At 40.4% G+C, this 13,581-nt stretch overlaps 1 protein-coding gene across 5 annotated transcripts in view; it reads right to left on the minus strand.

Moving 5' to 3' along the window:
* Phka2 (phosphorylase kinase regulatory subunit alpha 2) overlaps positions 1-13,581 on the minus strand; it is a 123,028-nt gene that overhangs the window by 16,337 nt on the left and 93,110 nt on the right. For 4 of the 5 annotated variants that reach the window (XM_008773197.4, XM_008773195.4, NM_001395639.1 and 1 more), the window contains 6 exons: positions 4,122-4,210; positions 2,685-2,818; positions 1,797-1,953; positions 988-1,067; positions 718-796; positions 484-613 (listed from right to left, as the gene is read on the minus strand). In XM_008773197.4, coding sequence (XP_008771419.1) covers positions 484-613; positions 718-796; positions 988-1,067; positions 1,797-1,953; positions 2,685-2,818; positions 4,122-4,210 — 669 coding nt within the window. Of the gene's footprint in view, positions 1-483; positions 614-717; positions 797-987; positions 1,068-1,796; positions 1,954-2,684; positions 2,819-4,121; positions 4,211-13,581 lie in introns of those variants that run through there. The other variant, XR_005498059.2, reaches the window with a different exon arrangement.

Raw genomic sequence — 13,581 nt, forward strand, 5'->3', positions numbered from 1 at the left:
ATGTAGAAGGCAGTGGCAGGTCTCCTTGTTCAGAATTCCTTCAAATCCCTTCAAAGGCCCTCAAAGACATTGGTCCTTGGGGAATGCAAATCCTTCTGTTTAGGTCAGTACAGGAGCATTTAATTCCTAGACATAGAATTTTTCACATTGCACTGATCTCTGATGCTGAAATGTGTTTTGCAAATGTTTGTATTTCTTCCAGTGAAGGTGTTATTAAGCGATCTTACAGTGAGAACATCATTGTAGCTTAGCTGTCAAAGACAGCAAAGATTCTCATGTAAACATGGTGGAGGCTGTGCCTACCCCAGTGAAGATTGTTGTAATATGTGGCCTGACAGCAGCCACCTCTCACAAAGGAACCTGAGAGAGCCAAAGCTCACCCAGAATGGAAGCCTGTTCAGAAGTGCTTGAGTATGACCCCTTGCACAGCAAGGCCTTAAGGTAGGGCTGAGGTGTCAGGAGTAGCAAGCCATGGCCTTTTACCTGAGCAGTTCAGGCTCCGAGCCAGCTCTGTGGCCATCACCTGGATGATCAATCCAATCCGGAGTCTGAGCATCTCTGCAAAGAGGCTAGGCTGGGCCCGGACATACATGGCCAGGTAAACCACGATCTCCTGGTGCAGATACACAGGGAAACAGGGCTTCAGGGAACCTGAGGCCTTTTGGCACTCCAAGGAAGGCTATACCCCAACTTGCCCTTCCTGCATCAGCACCTGACCTGTGTGAGGACAGCAATGCTGATGTCCTGTCCACTGGCTTCGTATATGAGTTCTGTGAGCTCCTCTGGGGGAAGAGGCCTAGGAAAGAGCAGCAGGTCACTCACAATAGGTACCTCAGTGCAGGGCCTTCTTGCTTAGTTGAAGTTCCCAGCTTTCTACAAGCACCCACATGACACAGTATCTTCTAAAAGCCCCTGCACCCTTCCACAACAATATAATGCTCTCTCCGTGCTCCTCTATAGTCTGGAGGTCCTCCACTAGGGACTTACGTAGATATGGTCTTCTCCCGGGGCTCAGGGGGCAGGCCCACTGTAAGCTGCTTCTGGTGGGACAGCAGATCTGCACAGGCCTGCATATTTGGGGTGGGGGGGGGGCAAAGGATATAAAGGAAAATAAATTAAGCCAAACTAGCTGAGAAGGTTAAGTGCCAACAACACCAGAAATTTACCTTTATGAATTTTATAATCCATGCACATGGCCCTTCTGAGGAATTGAAACCTAAAACTTAGGCTGAACAACCCACATCAGACCAAATCCCTGTGATCTTTGTCTCCCAGGTCCTAGGCCTGGCCCATCCGCTGTAGTAAACACCCTAGACTTACTAATATATTCAGACAAGGCAGGGATGAGGTCTCAGATAGCAAAGATCAGTTATAGTTACTAGGCACATTGTGTTTCAAGCTTATGAGTTCCTCAGTATTCACATGTAACAATGACTAGCATCTTACCAAAATACTTGCTTAAAGTCACAGGAAGTGCTTCATGGATTTTGTAGGCCTCGGGAATATAAATATTAATGATCTCTGTACTTTGACATGGAGAAATGAGTGCTTTGGTTTCATGATTTCTTGGTAAGAGAGAACCAAACTAATGAATCTGAGAATTTCTTCCTCTCTCTTCTCCATCCAGAGCACAAAACAGTCAGGAGAGGGCCTGCCTGGTACTGGGTTACATTCCCTGAGTCCATTTACTGATAAGAGACACTTGCCTGAGACCTTCCACAACTAAATGACTGAATGAAGAAAGCATGGGGCTAGAAAGAGCAAACGTGCGACCTGGTAGGCATGCCTATTCTGACCTCAGCCAGGACCTCCACTTTCTTCCTGAGCAGGCCTGAAATGTAGCGAATCAAACTCCATTCTTGGTTCAGGCCAGCTTTTCCATAAAGCTCGCCGAGAAGACTGTGAACAGTGACTCCATGCTGTCCAAACAAATTGGTATCCCAGCGGGGACCCCTGGCCAGAGGCAGAAAAATTCAAAGATAAAGGTCAGAATGTCAAGGCTGGGTGAGGCATGAATTGCTATACATTTTGCCAGACATTTGAACAGTCCTAGTAACTCTGAGCCTGATCAAGAGGGTTCCAATCAATAAAATATGTCTTCTGAAACTAAAGCCTTGTGTTTACACATCACTATGGTATCCTGGCTTTGCCCAGACCTTTCATGGAAAGCCAGCATCAAGAGGCAGAGAAAGGATAGAAGTCTCATGGTTAGTGATCCTAGGTAATTTGAGTGAATGTGATCATGGCCTGGCATTGCTGGAATTCCAAGAGATTGGGAAAAAGGATTATGGAGAACTAAGTTCAACACAGTAAACGCCATCAATTTATTGTTATGGCTTTGATTGCTTGTGTCCCCATCGAATCCCTATATCAAAATCCTAACCCTGGAGTGATGGTATTGGGATATGGAGCTGTGGGAAGGTGACTAAGCTATGAAGTAAGATCCCTCATAACCTATCAGATAGTACCCTTACATGAAAAGACCCAGAAAGTTTGTCCCTCCCTTCTACCACATAAGGATAGCAAGGATAGGGTACAAAGGCACCATCCATGAGAAAGCCTACAACCACCAGACATTGTAGTTTAGATTTCCAGCTTCTAGAACTGTAAGATACAGTTCTGTTTCTTATGATGCCGGCTGATGATATGTTGCTATAGCAGCCCAAAGAGATTAAGGCACTTACTTTATTACATAAAGAATGTACAGAATGTCTGCTTGGTCCTGTAGGTTTGAGCAGTCTTTCAGTTGCCCAACTAGCTTCTCACAGTCCACTTCATCCTGGTCATCTCTGGGCCACTGGTAGTCATATTCAGGAGTCTGGCCACATAAAAGCCAAAAAGGAGGGAAAGGGATTAAGAATGGGAATATACAGAAGACCATAAAGCAAAATCCCAACGTTGTTTCTGAATTTTAGCACTATGTTAGGCTTCATTTCTTTTCATTAAATCTTTTGTGCTGCATTAGTTATGTACCTTTACTATATTTGGCGTTTGCAAAGGACTAGAGAGAACAGATTAAAACTTATACTAAGGTTTATTTATTCAAAATTCAAAAATCGACAGAACCTACTGCTACAAATCATGACAACAGTACTCCTCCTACCACGTGCTAGGAAACTTGGGGCCTTTCAAGATAAACAGTCTATGATTGAGCCACATCCCCCAGGCCCGAGCAGTTATCTTTGGACTCTTAGGTGGGGGTAACTAGGAGGAGGCAAAGAAAGTGGCCAATGACAGATGCATATTGACTCAGTGACCAGTCACTGCACTCATGAGGACACTTCTGTGTCTATATGTAACAATAAGGTCTTATCATGTAGCCCAGGCTTCCCTAGAACTTGCTATAAAATTCAAGGTGACTGAAAATTTGCAGTCTTTCTTCCTCTTCCTCCATGGCGTTGGAATTACAATCACGTGTATCACACATGGCTTTCAGTGCGATGCTTTAGAATTCAAAACAACATAAAAATGCATGTTTAAAACTACCTAAAAAATAAAGTTAGATTAAAATATTCTCCAATAGGCATTGGATATTTTGATAAATGTGGGATAAAATCAGGGAAGAAAAAAATAAGGACCAACCCCTGAGACTTTATGTTTTAAGGAATCTCATTACATGAAGAGTATGGAGAAGCCAGGAGTGGTGGTACATGTTTAGCATAAGCCCTCGGCAGGCCAATATAGGAGGACTGTGAATTCAAGACCATACTGAGCTAAAACCTGAGGCCCTGTCTTAAAAACCAAACCAAAGAGTATGGGTAATAAAGTAACGAAGTCCTATGCTCTGTTTTGAGCTCTGGCTGGCTCAGATGTAGTAAGAAATGCAGTTAAGTGTATTTTTCTTCTATTACTGCTATGTTCTGATAGTCAGGCAAATAGACAGTAAGAGGCCTCTTCCTCCGAGCAAAGCACAAAGGTATGCACTAAGCCCAGAGTAAACAATGATGCAAACTAAGCACCTGGATTCACGTTAACATATAGAGTGTCTTAACTGTAAAACTCTAGGTATAAAAAATATGCTATTTAAGCCCCACCATTTGAGACAGTTCTTGGGACTAACCCAGTATTATTAAGTATTACGTTAAAAAACAAACAAACAAAAACTACTGTAAATACTTTACCTTCTTTAGGAATGGCTGAGGGGAGTCAACAAGATTCAGTGACTTACGGTGTCCACTTAGAACTCTAGTTGGCAAAATCATGGGAAAAACTGAAAAAGAAAGTAATTAAGAAAGCTCTTGTGAGGAAAAACGATAATAAAGCCCTATTTTGTAGGTGTGGGGCATTGCGCAGCCTGAATTTCACATGGGTGCTGTGTATAAATACTCAGATCCTCACACTAGTTCAACAGCCTTTTGTCCATGGGGCCATCTCTCCAGCTCCCTCACTAACTCATATTTAAAAGGGACATATAAAGCAAGCTCAAGTGGTTCACATATGTAATCCCAGCACTCAGATTACAAGTTTACAGTCAGCTTGGACTTTGTCAGTGAGTTCCTGGCCAGTCTGGACCACATAACAACATACTGCCATCAAAAACCAAAACCACAAAAGCACTCTGCTAAAACCAAACAAAAAAGAGAAATCCTCAAGAACAGGTAAACACAGGAAAGAAGATAATAGCAACACCTTCAGGAGTAGGAAAGACAAAGGTTGAAGGATAAGCAGTTGAGAAGACACAGGGTAAGCAAACCCCAAGAATATAATGAGAAAACCAAGGAAACAGTCAGGTCTGCCTTAAGAGAATCTTCAAAAGTCTCAGGAATTTGCTGTGCTGGGTACTTTTGAAACTGGTGAGGGGTTCAAGGGAACAAAAACTAAAGAAGTTTGAAGATACAGTAAGTTCCCTACATGTTCTACTCTTGGACACAGCATGGTGCCTGCCTCTTTCAGGACAGAAGACTAGAGGAGTCTCTGAAGAAAGTGAAAGAGAGACGCTGTCTACGCACAGACTGATTACACATCAGAAGGCCTGAGTGCATTCCTTAGAGAGACAGAGTGACTAGAGATCCAGGCAAGCAGTTCTTCAGCTTTGAAGTAGGAGACGAGCAGAATGGGAGGCAGTAGAGACCCTCTGAAGGATCAGCCTCTACCATATGGCCTCAAGGCCACAAGCTTTACTAGGCTTGGAGGTTCTTCTGCAGTACCATGTGAACAGAAGTGCACTTAAAGAGATACTCCGAAGAAAGAAGGTGAAGCCCTTACTAAAAGGAAAAGGTAACTTGGAAATGGAAACTATTGAGGGAAACGAAAGTATAAATACAAAGATAAAGAAGGCCTGTCTCTACTGTTTTTTTTTTTAATAATAAGAGATTCTATTACATGTATAAGACAAGAACAGATGGAATTTGGGAAATGAAGATTAAAACATAAGAGCAAAAATGGAAAAAAATCAATTGAAGGGGTTACAAAAAGTTGAGCATTCATAACAGATTAGAAATATGGAGAACAGAACAGAAGCAATAAAAATTTCTCCAAGAAGTTAAAACTATATGAAAAGAAAGTACAGGGATAACGTGAAGAAAAAAATAAGCCAAAGTTTTTAGAAAACCTCTACAGGATTGTGTGTACAATACAATGGATGAAAACATTCCATCAATTCTATATATCACTGAAATTTTAGAACCTGTGAACAGATCTTAAAACTTTCCAAAACCAGCTAATATTTGAAAGATCAAAAATCAATATAGGAACCTCTACACCCAGCCAGATCTCCCACATCTTTTTTCAGGGTCTAGCTCAGTGAGCCCCTTTGACCATCCTTGAACTACCAACCTTTCTATTCCACCAGACCTGGCTCAGATTCCACATCCAGTGTCCTCGCCTAGCCTGGCCACCCCTACTTATACTACATTCGATCTCTAGGTTCCCTCTAGGGCAGTCCCTGTATACCCCCAATCCAAAGGTCACTTCCACACCAAATCCAATCTTTCTGCCTAGCTAGATCTACAACCACACCCCAGGCTTAGACCAAGAAGCACACATCCTGTATGCCAGCCCAATATATCCTGTTCATCTGACTTCATTCCACCCAAGCCATTTCAAACCTCTAGGCAAAACTTGCCCACACATCTTTTCTTTCCTCTCCCAAGCTATTCTATCCATATCAGACTAACATTAGAACAAAAGAATTCTACATGCCCAGATCCCATCTTATCACACACATGCGCGCGCACGCACACCCCCCCCCCCACAAAAAACACAGTATGAAAAGATCCAGGTAGCACTTTCTTTTCCAAGTCTACATGCCTCATACAGATGTTTTCCAATAAGAGTTACCTAGATGAACCACAGTGTACAGAATTTAAAAGAACAACCATAAACTTCATCAAAGTATTCAAGGAGTTTAGAGAAAATACAAAGAAATTGCTCAATAAAATTAAAGAGAAAGAGCTTAAAAAGAATAAATGTCTAAGCGATGTCCAACACAACACAAACATAAAGTTGATGGAAATGGTAAAAAAGAATCCAGGATTTGAGAGTAGAATTCAGGAAGGAGATAGAAACATTGAGGAGGCCTGAAGTTGAACTGACGATGAAACTGAGAAACCCAATAATTAGACTAGAAAACTCAAAGGCAAGCCTTACAAGTAGAATGTATCAAACAAAATATAACTATCAGGACTCCAAAATATAGACTATCAGGACTCCAAGATAAAGTAGAGGATCTAGACCAAATAAAAGGAACAGAATTAAACACACACACACACACACACACACACACACACACACACACACACACACACACACACACGGAAAAATACAAAAAATGTAGAATACCATGAAAAGACCAATTTTTGAATTATAGGAATAGACAAGGGAGATGAATCCAAAGTCAATGTTATAGACCTGATTTTCAACAAGATCATAGAATAAATTTCCTCAATTTAAGGAGACACACTCATATAAATACAAAAAGCGCACAGAACACTAAATAGAAAAGACCAGAAAAGAAAAGCACCATGGTATATCATAGGAAAAAAAACACAAGTTACATATTAAAAAAAAACATCAGAAACTTTAAAAACCAGAATAGCCTGGAGCAATGCATTATGAATTCTAAAAGACCTTGATGGTCAGCCTAGACTAATCTACCCAGCAAAAGTATCTACTATAATTGAAAGCAAATGAAAAACTTTCCATTAACCCAAATGCCTCCTCCCTAAGGAATATCTTTCATGGTACCAGAAGGCACTGTGCAAACTTCTAAAGGGGGAAGCAACCAACAGTCCTATGACACCAATGAACCACATCAAAATTCAGCATGGCATCTAACTGTAAGTGTAGATACTTTGGTAGTAACCAACAGCTTTCTAATTGGACTTAAGATCCATTCAACAAGAAGGAAACCAGGCTTAGTACTGGAAAACTAGAAAAACCCTTGGTGCTAGTGAAATCATGGATTTTGGAAGAGAATCTATAACCATCCCTTTAGTAAACCAGCATAATCTGTAACAAGAATCTAAACATTTGTCTTTATATCCATAGATAAATATAGTCCTCACTCCCTTTCAAGGAAACTTCTATTTGCAACAGAGATTATTATAGAGAATCAGTACTAATGAAAATGCAGAATTCTGGAGTTCAGTCTCAATGTATACATCTACAAAACACTCCCACACCTAATGCTCAGAGACCATTGTGGAAGAGGAGGCAGAAAGATTCTAATAGTTAGAAAATCAGGGAGTTTGCTGGGAAATGGTTTCTTAGTAATGTCAGAAGCTATACTCATAAAGTTTCACTAACATGTCTACATAAACATGAGATAAACAAGGACAACAATAACAGATATGCCAAGGTAGACAGAAGAAAGACTGAGGTCTCAATCCTAAACACACACACACACACACACACACACACACACACACACACACACCCCAAAAAGCAAACCAAACCAAAAACAAACCTACAAACAACTAAAGAATCCTGAGAGCTGTAGAAATAGCTTCTCCGGGGAAGAGTATAACAACTAGTTGTCTAATACAAAATGGTCAGGTCAGCCTTAAAAACATACATGCAAGTAACATTATACAGACTGAGCAGGTTCCAATTATAAAAGATCACATGCAGTATGAGTCAGTTTATTATATGTATCCAAAATGAACAGAGACAAAAAGGAGACAGAGAATTAATGACTGTCTGGAAGTAAAGAAGGGACTAATTGGAAATATTAATGGAACTGAGGGCATTGTTCTCTATAATATAAATATACATACATATAAGAACAATTACTGGAAAAAAAGAAGCTATGACTTCAAAGAGAGCAAAGAGAGGTATATAAGAGAGTTTGGACATAGGAATAGGAAATGTAATATATTATAAACCCCTATATAAAAGAAGTAATTTGACCAAAAGATATGTAGATCAGAGAGATGACTTAGTGGGGAAAGGTGCTTACTACCAAGCATGATAACCTGAAATCAATCCTGGGAATGCACATGATACAAGGAGAACCAATTCCTACAAGCTGTTCTCTGACAACCACATGTGTACTCACATCTACACCCACACAAAATAAATAAAAATAAATGTGATTAAATATAAATATGTTTAATAAAGATCTCATTTAAAAATGTTTGCATACTAAAGGCAACATTTTATAGAAGTAAGTGAAAGCATATCAAAAAATTACCCAGACAGAACCTTCTTGTCTATATTTATGTAAGATTTTTTATGGCTTGCTTTTATTGATTTGCAGACTGTGGATTCTAATTATGAGGCCGATACTAAGAATATAATAATGAAATGAAGAGAACTCCATCAGTAAAATACTTTCAGTGCAAGTGTGAGGACCTGAGTTCAATCCCCAGTACCTATATTAAAATCTAGACATGGATACATGCACTTGTAATTTCAGTACTTTGGAGGTAGAGACAGAAAGATCGATAAGGCTTGTGGCTAGCCTAATCAGTGAGCCTGGAGGCCAGTGAGGGACCCAATCTCAAAAACACAATACAAAAAAAAAAAAAATAAAACAGGACAGTGACCGCTCTTGTTGAGCAATAACCAAGGTTTCACTGTGAGCTTTCACACACAAACACAGAGAGAGTGGAGGAGTGAGAAAGATATACACACAAGCACTCAGACAAGAGTATGTGCACATGAAGACACAAATACACATGCACACACATATACAAACTAATACTATGAAGTGATGCTTTAAAAATGGTGAAGAAAGAGCTCTCTGCTCCCAGACCCGGTGAGAGAGAGACCCAACCGCCTGGTCAGGTGGGCACTCCTGAGGCTGCAGAGCGGAAGAGACCACCAACACTGCTCACCCCTGCCCACATCCCTGGCCCAAGAGGAAACTGTATAAGGCCTCTGGGCTCCCGTGGGGGAGGGCCCAGGAGCGGCAGGACCCCTGCCTGAGACACGGCCAGAACCTGATAGAAACAGACTGGATAAACAGTTCTCTGCACCCAAATCCCGTGGGAGGGAGAGCTAAACCTTCAGAGAGGCAGACAAGCCTGGGAAACCAGAAGAGACTGCTCCCTGCACACACATCTCGGACGCCAGAGGAAAAAGCCAAAGACCATCTGGAACCCTGGTGCACTGAAGCTCCCGGAAGGGGCAGCACAGGTCCTCCTGGTTGCTGCCGCTGCAGAGAGCCCCTGGGCAGCACCCCACGAGCGAACTTGAGCCTCGGGACCACAGGTAAGACCAACTTTTCTGCTGCAAGAAAGCTGCCTGGTGAACTCAAGACACAGGCCCACAGGAACAGCTGAAGACCTGTAGAGAGGAAAAACTACACGCCCGAAAGCAGAACACTCTGTCCCCATAACTGACTGAAAGAAAACAGGAAAACAGGTCTACAGCACTCCTGACACACAGGCTTATTGGACAGTCTAGCCACTGTCAGAAATAGCAGAACAAAGTAACACTAGAGATAATCTGATGGCGAGAGGCAAGCGCAGGAACCCAAGCAACAGAAACCAAGACTACATGGCACCATCGGAGCCCAATTCTCCCATCAAAACAAACATGGAATATCCAAACACACCAGAAAAGCAAGATCTAGTTCCAAAATCATTTTTGATCATGATGCTGGAGGACTTCAAGAAAGACATGAAGAACTCCCTTAAAGAACAAGTAGAAGCCTACAGAGAGGAATCGCAAAAATGCCTGAAAGAATCGCAAATATCCCTGAAAGAATTCCAGGAAAACATAAATAAACGAGTAGAAGCCCATAGAGAGGAGACACAAATATCCCTGAAAGAATTCCAGGAAAACACAATCAAACAGTTGAAGGAATTAAAAATGGAAATAGAAGCAATCAAGAAAGAACACATGGAAACAACCCTGGATATAGAAAACCAAAAGAAGAGACAAGGAGCTGTAGATACAAGCTTCACCAACAGAATACAAGAGATGGAAGAGAGAATCTCAGGAGCAGAAGATTCCATAGAAATCATTGACTCAACTGTCAAAGATAATGTAAAGCAGAAAAAGCTACTGGTCCAAAACATACAGGAAATCCAGGACTCAATGAGAAGATCAAACCTAAGGATAATAGGCATAGAAGAGAGTGAAGACTCCCAGCTCAAAGGACCAGTAAATATCTTCAACAAAATCATAGAAGAAAACTTCCCTAACCTAAAAAAAGAGATACCCATAGACATACAAGAAGCCTACAGAACTCCAAATAGATTGGACCAGAAAAGAAACACCTCCCGTCACATAATTGTCAAAACACCAAACGCACAAAATAAAGAAAGAATATTAAAAGCAGTAAGGGAAAAAGGTCAAGTAACATATAAAGGCAGACCTATCAGAATCACACCAGACTTCTCGCCAGAAACTATGAAGGCCAGAAGATCCTGGACTGATGTCATACAGACCCTAAGAGAACACAAATGCCAGCCCAGGTTACTGTATCCAGCAAAACTCTCAATTAACATTGATGGAGAAACCAAGATATTCCATGACAAAACCAAATTTACACAATATCTTTCTACAAATCCAGCACTACAAAGGATAATAAAGGGTAAAGCCCAACATAAGGAGGCAAGCTATACCCTAGAAGAAGCAAGAAACTAATCGTCTTGGCAACAAAACAAAGAGAATGAAAGCACACAAACATAACCTCACATCCAAATATGAATATAAAGGGAAACAATAATCACTATTCCTTAATATCTCTCAACATCAATGGCCTCAACTCCCCAATAAAAAGACATAGATTAACAAACTGGATACGCAACGAGGACCCTGCATTCTGCTGCCTACAGGAAACACACCTCAGAGACAAAGACAGACACTACCTCAGAGTGAAAGGCTGGAAAACAACTTTCCAAGCAAATGGTCAGAAGAAGCAAGCTGGAGTAGCCATTCTAATATCAAATAAAATCAATTTCCAACTAAAAGTCATCAAAAAAGATAAGGAAGGACACTTCATATTCATCAAAGGAAAAATCCACCAAAATGAACTCTCAATCCTAAATATCTATGCCCCAAATACAAGGGCACCTACATACGTAAAAGAAACCTTACTAAAGCTCAAAACACACATTGCACCTCACACAATAATAGTGGGAGATTTCAACACCCCACTCTCATCAATGGACAGATCATGGAAACAGAAATTAAACAGTGATGTCGACAGACTAAGAGAAGTCATGAGCCAAATGGACTTAACGGATATTTATAGAACATTCTATCCTAAAGCAAAAGGATATACCTTCTTCTCAGCTCCTCATGGTACTTTCTCCAAAATTGACCATATAATTGGTCAAAAAACGGGCCTCAACAGGTACAGAAAGATAGAAATAATCCCATGCGTGCTATCGGACCACCACGGCCTAAAACTGGTCTTCAATAACAGTAAGGGAAGAATGCCCACATATACGTGGAAATTGAACAATGCTCTACTCAATGATAACCTGGTCAAGGAAGAAATAAAGAAAGAAATTAAAAACTTTTTAGAATTTAATGAAAATGAAGATACAACATACCCAAACTTATGGGACACAATGAAAGCTGTGCTAAGAGGAAAACTCATAGCGCTGAGTGCCTGCAGAAAGAAACAGGAAAGAGCATATGTCAGCAGCTTGACAGCACACCTAAAAGCTCTAGAACAAAAAGAAGCAAATACACCCAGGAGGAGTAGAAGGCAGGAAATAATCAAACTCAGAGCTGAAATCAACCAAGTAGAAACAAAAAGGACCATAGAAAGAATCAACAGAACCAAAAGTTGGTTCTTTGAGAAAATCAACAAGATAGATAAACCCTTAGCCAGACTAACGAGAGGACACAGAAAGTGCGTCCAAATTAACAAAATCAGAAATGAAAAGGGAGACATAACTACAGATTCAGAGGAAATTCAAAAAATCATCAGATCTTACTATAAAAACCTATATTCAACAAAATTTGAAAATCTTCAGGAAATGGACAATTTCCTAGACAGATACCAGGTATCGAAGTTAAATCAGGAACAGATAAACCAGTTAAACAACCCCATAACTCCTAAGGAAATAGAAGCAGTCATTGAAGGTCTCCCAACCAAAAAGAGCCCAGGTCCAGACAGGTTTAGTGCAGAATTCTATCAAACCTTCATAGAAGACCTCATACCAATATTATCCAAACTATTCCACAAAATTGAAACAGATGGAGCCCTACCGAATTCCTTCTACGAAGCCACAATTACTCTTATACCTAAACCACACAAAGACACAACAAAGAAAGAGAACTTCAGACCAATTTCCCTTATGAATATCGACGCAAAAATACTCAATAAAATTCTGGCAAACCGAATTCAAGAGCACATCAAAACAATCATCCACCATGATCAAGTAGGCTTCATCCCAGGCATGCAGGGATGGTTTAATATACGGAAAACCATCAACGTGATCCATTATATAAACAAACTGAAAGAACAGAACCACATGATCATTTCATTAGATGCTGAGAAAGCATTTGACAAAATTCAACACCCCTTCATGATAAAAGTCCTGGAAAGAATAGGAATTCAAGGCCCATACCTAAACATAGTAAAAGCCATATACAGCAAACCAGTTGCTAACATTAAACTAAATGGAGAGAAACTTGAAGCAATCCCATTAAAATCAGGGACTAGACAAGGCTGCCCACTCTCTCCCTACTTATTCAATATAGTTCTTGAAGTTCTAGCCAGAGCAATCAGACAACAAAAGGAGATCAAAGGGATACAGATTGGAAAAGAAGAGGTCAAAATATCACTATTTGCAGATGACATGATAGTATATTTAAGTGATCCCAAAAGTTCCACCAGAGAACTACTAAAGCTGATAAACAACTTCAGCAAAGTGGCTGGGTATAAAATTAACTCAAATAAATCAGTTGCCTTCCTCTATACAAAAGAGAAACAAGCCGAGAAAGAAATTAGGGAAACGACACCCTTCATAATAGACCCAAATAATATAAAGTACCTCGGTGTGACTTTAACCAAGCAAGTAAAAGATCTGTACAATAAGAACTTCAAGACACTGAGGAAAGAAATTGAAGAAGACCTCAGAAGATGGAAAGATCTCCCATGCTCATGGATTGGCAGGATTAATATAGTAAAAATGGCCATTTTACCAAAAGCAATCTACAGATTCAATGCAA

Source organism: Rattus norvegicus, chromosome X (assembly GCF_036323735.1).
Source record: "Rattus norvegicus strain BN/NHsdMcwi chromosome X, GRCr8, whole genome shotgun sequence".
Taxonomy (NCBI): domain Eukaryota; kingdom Metazoa; phylum Chordata; class Mammalia; order Rodentia; family Muridae; genus Rattus; species Rattus norvegicus.